Here is a 6,261-nt window from a genome sequence, read left to right on the forward strand (position 1 = left end):
TATCAGATAGAAAAATTTATATCTCGCTTCCAACTACTTGAAAAAATATCTTGTTCCTTAGATTTTGTAGGAAATTGAATGCTCTACCAAAAAGGTCTATTATGATTTTTTTGCAAACCCAAACGTTTAAAAGATATGAACAGTTAAAGTCTGATTATTTTTGGGAAATTTTTTTATTTCTTATGAATTTTATAACTCAATGAAAAAAAATTATTATGAATAGATTTTTGGAGAGGTTTTCTTAGAGGTGTCTAGGAACCGATTTTTCAGAGTACCAAACGAAAAAAATTTTTTTTTTTTTGATCCACCCTAATATGCATTGATGTTTGACGATGAATATCTCGTAAACGCTTAACTTAATCGAAAATTCATCAGAGACCATTTTTAGAGAGCAGTAAATTTCCTAAGAAATCTAAGGAACAAGATATTTTTTAAATAGTTGGAAGCGAGATATAATTTTTTCTATCTGATAATAAGAAAAAATAGAAAACTGTATGTAGGATCTTCCCGGTACAATTAAAAACTCTTGTTTGGAGAGGCTTTCTTAGAGGTGTCTAGGCACCTATTTTTCCGAGTAACAAACGAAAAAAATTTTTTTTTTTTAATCACTCTAGTGTATACACTTAAATTATATATATACACACATATAAAAGTGATTAATTTACAGCTGTGCAAGAACACCTGCTCCTCCTCAATGTACATTGCGGCCGAAGCCGGAATCGGTCGGAAGTCACACACTTAATGCATTATCGATTCCATTAAGGCCTACTAGTTAACCGCCAGAGCAAAACAACACCGGGCAATCTGAAAAGTTCATTTCGTTTTAAATTTTTGTATTTTTTTTCAAAATTCAACATGAATTTTTTGAGGCGATTCTATGGCAGATATAGTAAATTAAGCGATTTGTATGTATAGTATGTGGTGCGATTTGTTCGGCAAACTTAATATAATATCTACTACATACTCTGTTCTGGGTTTAAATATAAGAAATGATTAACATGTTTAATCGTATTAGTTAATTTATTAAGCTTATGAATCCTAAAATTCCATTAGGTGATACTATTTAATGAATAAAAACACGTCCATTTGATCTAAACTATGTTTTTTTGTTTTCGTATTTATTAATGTTCAGTACACGTCTGTACTTATACATAAAAATATGAATATGATTTTTAATTTTTCTTGTTATGACATTTACATGCATTTACAAAATAAGCACTTTTGAAAATACCGCAAAATTCAGTTTTCATTAAAATCTAAACAAAAGTATTCTAAGTGAACAAAAATGTTCTATCAAACTAACTGCTCAGTGTTAAAGATGCAATCGATATTACTACGGCAACTGTAGTCCACTTGCGTTGTATATTTGTCGCTTTATCTGCAAAAGAAATTGACGACATATGTATAACATATTATTTTATGTCAATATACATATAAACAAATGTTTTTTATTAATCAAAATATTGGGATTAAGACGATTACATATACATACATATATGGCATAATTAGAAGAATTTTGCTTATGTTTAAGTTGATAAATACGAGGTATGTTCAAAAAGTATCGCGAATTTTGTGTTTTTTCAAAAATTATTTATTTATTCATGAATATCTATTTTGTCCCCTTCAAAGTAATCCCCATGAGATATTATACACTTGTGCCAACGGTTTTTCCAATCTTCGAAGCACTTCAAAAAATCATTTTTTTTTATCTTCTTCAGCTCCTCCTTCGATGCCGTCTTTATCTCGTCAAGAGAAGCGTAACGTCGTCCTTTCATGGGCCTCTTCAGTTTAGGGAACAAGAAAAAGTCACAGGGGGCCAGATCTGGGGAATACGGTGGCTGCGGCATCATTAGTGTGTTTTTTTTTTTGGCCAAAAAGTCGCGCACAAGCAACGATGTGTGAGCAAGGGCGTTATCGTGGTGCAAAAGCCAATTTTTGTTCTTCCACAAATCCGGGCGTTTTTGGCGGATTGCTTCGCGCAAATCGCGTATAACTTGCAGGTAATATTCCTTATTGACCGTTCTTCTCTGTGGCAAGAACTCATGATGCACTACGCCCCTGCAATCGAAGAAAACTGTCAGCAAACTGTCGCGATACTTTTTGAACACACCTCGTACTTTTTACAACGATGCTGATAAGTCTGTCGAATAAGGATATTGCTTCCACTGGTATCAGGGGATTGTCGATAGAGTTTTTTGCGTTTATGGCTTTTTATGCTTAAAAGTTGTGTGTTTTCTATTTTTAATTTTAAGATTAATTACATATTGTTCTAACGTTGATGGCAATAATTGCATTATTTTAAACCTTTTCGAGAAGTAACCAGACTGTATATGTACATCCATATATAATTTTAATACTGATCATAAATGTAATAACAACATTAAAATTTAAAGAATAATTTATTTCTCTTTATTGCCTCTTTGAATTACTGATCAAGCTTCGATATGTGAGCTTTAACAAGAAAGCATGTGGGCGCTTGTTACTTTTTATTGTTGACAAATTGAAAAATGTTGTAAATGTAATGAATTGGATTCCTACAAGAGCTTTATTTTCATCACACAATTGCAACTACAATGACTCGATCTGAACAATTTCTGCGAATAATGCACAACTGCTTTGGACAATAATAACTATATGCCCAACTTTGTGATAGAATCACTTTCGATCTTTCAGTTTGCATAGCAGCTATGTGCTTTAATAGTCCACAAATGAGAGAGTAGAGAGAGAGAGAGTAGTGAGTAGAAAAAAACGTTTGCAAAATTTCTCAGATATATGTACATATGTATATCCAAGAACTGAGGGACTAGTGCGCTTATCTACAGACAGACAGACAGACTAAATCGTTTCCGTTCGTCTTACTGATCATTTAAATACGTACATATGTACTATATATGTTTTGTAAGGTTTTCGACGGTGTCAACTTAATGTACCCTGTTCACGGTATACAAAAGAGTTATGAGTAAAAGTAAGTAAAGTTCAGCAGCCTTGGAGCAGAACATTTTATTTAATAAAGGTCTAATATCTAACCCAATAATACCAAAGCGATTAAATTTTTGTTTTGCAGTATTTGTCAAATAAACTATAAAAAGGAAAGGGTCTAAATAGGCCATTTCAAAATCTCTGTGTGGTAATTTGAAAACTAGTATATAATGACCACTAAAGCTATTTTGGTTGATTTTGGTGATTGCTAATTGTAATTGACAAATATAAATAAGTATATGTGACCTGGTCTACGGAAAGGGGGCTTAGGTGTCAAAAAAAAGAGAACAATTAATAAGATAACGAGAAACTGACGATTATTTTTAACAGCTTTTCCCAGAAAACTAGTCTTCACACGTTAGCTCCCTTTTCGTAGACCAGGTCACATATATTATTTTTTAAAGATTCTATCTATGGACATAATTTCAGGTTTTTCATCACAAATTAAAGCCCAGCGAAATTAATCGAAATAAATGAAATTTTTGCGCACAGGAGAAGAAATCACAAGTAGTTCATGGCAGACAAACAATTTTTATTTTATTTTGAAGGCAAGCGAATTTTTTGTTTTCTATAATAACTTAAAAAAACTATGTAAAAAGTAAATAAGGGTTATAAACTATGCAAATAACTAAATATAAATTTTATTAAATCAATTGAACTAATTATAAGTATGTAATTAAAAGTAATCTACAAATATTTAAATTATAAAAATATATTTTTGTTACTTTTTAATATGGAAATAATTGTTTGAATTATTAATCTTAAATAAATATCCTAGCTCTGCGTTTATAGCTCAAGTGTGAGATGCATACATATACATACATACATATAAAATGTGCAATTGTACGATCAATGTAAACAATTTTTGTTGGGGTAAACGTGGATGTATGGTGTGCCTCCATGGATGTTGTGGATTTACTTCTTTATGTGCACATATACATACATATGTGTATATGTGTTTAGATACCAATTTCACAAATTGCACATAAATTGCACATTGTGTATGTGCCGAGAAGGTTAGACTTTAACAATTTCTTTTCAATATGTCTTTTTAAAAATCCTTGAATGTAATAAAAAAAGCTTACCTCTACTTACCATAGAAAATTGTTTCTCTCCTCTTAGTATAAGTGGTACCAAGTAGGAAAAATGAACACGAGATCGGTGTAGGCGATTCCAATTTATCCCGCGGAATTCTCGTTCTGACTGTCGTACTATACAGACCGCTTGAGTTCTGATCAGTGTGTGTCAGAACTGAGTCTATTATCTTTGTATCAAACCTACGAAGAACCAGGACAGTAACATAAAAGAAGAATTGAATAACTAAAATAAAGTAAGCATTCAGAGTTCACCTACATTACAGAAAGTTGGGGTTGGGGAAATACATTTTGCACCGCGCACATTATATCTACGTCACTTTGCTCTCCATCCATTTTCGTTTCTAACACGAAATCGGACTCAGGAACTGTTGAAATAGCATGTGAATATCACTTAAAAATATGACTTTAACATGAAAACATACCAACAATTTGAAGACGGGCACTTTTCTTATCTGTGGACTCGAACGTTTGTACGGTGCATGTGTACTCCCCAGTCATATTCCAATCTGGTTTCGTTATAGTTATAACACCAGGACTGCCTTCCATGGTGAATATTTTGGTGTCTATTTTGGACTTCATTATGCCCTTGAAGTATTTGGGATTGAATTTGAAATGTCTGATTTCATATCGCTACAGATTAAACTACAAGCAACAACTGTTCGTTCTATTTTATACACATCTGCATAACATTTGTATACGTAAAATTTTGTGTAAATCGAATTGTGTTGTGTTAAATCGAACTACATACCGATAACATTTCTAAAATACCCAAGTAAATCAACTAGCAAACTCTTACCATGGCAAAACCCTTTACTGATGGTATCCATTGGTAAATGGAGTGATTGTTGAATAACCACTTTAATACGAATCCTTTTTCGCGCGGCTCTACCTCGTACTCGCAATCCAGCACCAGGGGATCAGGCTCAGTATTCCGATCCAAAGTGTATGTGTGAGGGACTTTGAGATTTGTTATCCGAACCGAATTGGTAACTTAAGGAATTTCCGATATTATCAATGTCAGCGAATATTAATAAGGAAATTTTAGAGCAGCGTCTTACCTGAAAGCAATGTCAGCCATGTGAGTGTGGAAATGCACAAGGACCATTTGTTCGCCATCAGCACCAGCATTTAAGGGATTATTGTCGCCCACGTACAATTCAATGCACTGTTGCAGCGCGTTCGTTGCACCGTTCGGAATGGGGTGAGCGACCAAGCGAGCTGCTTACTTCGCAATTTTCATGCTTTTTAATTCACTAACTGGATAAAAGACAATCGTACACATTAGCAAATATACAAGTTGGTATATAATATGTATGTATGATATATATATATGTGCGTGTGATAGCGGTGTTTCGCTTACTGGATTTACTTACTTATAAGATTAACCTAATATACGCGTATACCTAAAGTTTAAAGTTGCTCTTCACCACATAATTAGGCCTTCGAATTGTTCGAGTATCGATGTTAGTCGTCTTAACTTCTGGGTATGTGTGTAAGGTTGAGTTTTTCAAATGAGTATCTGTTTTCGTGCAACGAGTCGGACTTAAATTTTATATAAATTGTGACTGCTGCACAAACTATTGGTTAATATAGTTTGTGTTTATTTGTGCCTAGTCCTTTGGCTTTTTCTACTGTTATTTTCACTTTCGCCATCCATTCACTTCACGTTCGTATAAATTTTCGTGTGAAAAATCGACTTTTTAACTTTGAGCAGGTAAGTGGGTATGGAATTGTTATACTTGTGGGTACACAATAGTGTTGCTTCCTTTTTGCTTATATTTGCTTGCAGTTGTCTTCTTTCCAAAAGCTTTTGACGGATAGATTACTCCACCGTTATGCGCATACTCGGAACAAGTTGCATACATTTAGCGTACGATAAAGCTCTTTATATTGCTTTCCAAAAAACAGCGTTGCATTTGGTTGTTCATAAGCAGCTGTTTGCGTCTTCCTTCAACTCTTCCTTTTCCGGAACAATATACAATATTTATAATTTATAATTATCAAATGCAGTGAAAGCTCTATTAAACGGATGCTCTATTAAACGCACATCTGCACATTTGCGGATTGCTACATTTTTTTATGTTTATTCAGGACAATTTATTAAGCGAACAATTTTATTAACCGGACAGAAAGGCTGATTCTGCCAGGGTCCGCTTATGGCAAATTTCACTGTAGAACTGTCATT

The 6,261-nt window shown here is 33.3% G+C and overlaps 1 protein-coding gene across 2 annotated transcripts; it reads right to left on the reverse strand.

The window, feature by feature from the left end:
- Nucleotides 1-1,085: 1,085 nt before the first annotated feature.
- On the reverse strand, nt 1,086-5,843 carry LOC120782104. 2 transcript variants are annotated; one of them, XM_040114250.1, is made up of 7 exons: nt 5,450-5,842; nt 5,135-5,333; nt 4,873-5,066; nt 4,499-4,661; nt 4,333-4,441; nt 4,075-4,256; nt 1,086-1,378 (listed from the first exon to the last, which is right to left on the reverse strand). In XM_040114250.1, exons 2-7 carry the CDS (start codon nt 5,202-5,204, stop codon nt 1,299-1,301), a joined length of 798 nt encoding a protein of 265 aa, XP_039970184.1. In that variant the 5' UTR covers nt 5,205-5,333; nt 5,450-5,842; the 3' UTR covers nt 1,086-1,298. The 2 variants fall into 2 exon arrangements, with proteins under 2 accessions (XP_039970184.1, XP_039970185.1); XM_040114251.1 differs by having other exon boundaries at nt 1,291-1,378; nt 4,065-4,256; nt 5,450-5,843.
- Nucleotides 5,844-6,261: the final 418 nt, after the last annotated feature.

This window comes from Bactrocera tryoni, unplaced genomic scaffold (genome assembly GCF_016617805.1).
Source record: "Bactrocera tryoni isolate S06 unplaced genomic scaffold, CSIRO_BtryS06_freeze2 scaffold_940, whole genome shotgun sequence".
Taxonomy (NCBI): domain Eukaryota; kingdom Metazoa; phylum Arthropoda; class Insecta; order Diptera; family Tephritidae; genus Bactrocera; species Bactrocera tryoni.

Bases quoted from the DNA above. Each gene is read 5' to 3' on its own strand.
- LOC120782104 (XM_040114250.1), bottom strand. From the start codon at position 5,204: ATGCTGGTGCTGATGGCGAACAAATGGTCCTTGTGCATTTCCACACTC. The intron at 4,442-4,498 runs GTATGTTTTCAT...CTATTTCAACAG, and splicing joins TGCCCGTCTTCAAATTGTTG to TTCCTGAGTCCGATTTCGTG. The intron at 4,257-4,332 runs GTAGGTGAACTC...GGTTCTTCGTAG, and splicing joins CAACCCCAACTTTCTGTAAT to GTTTGATACAAAGATAATAG.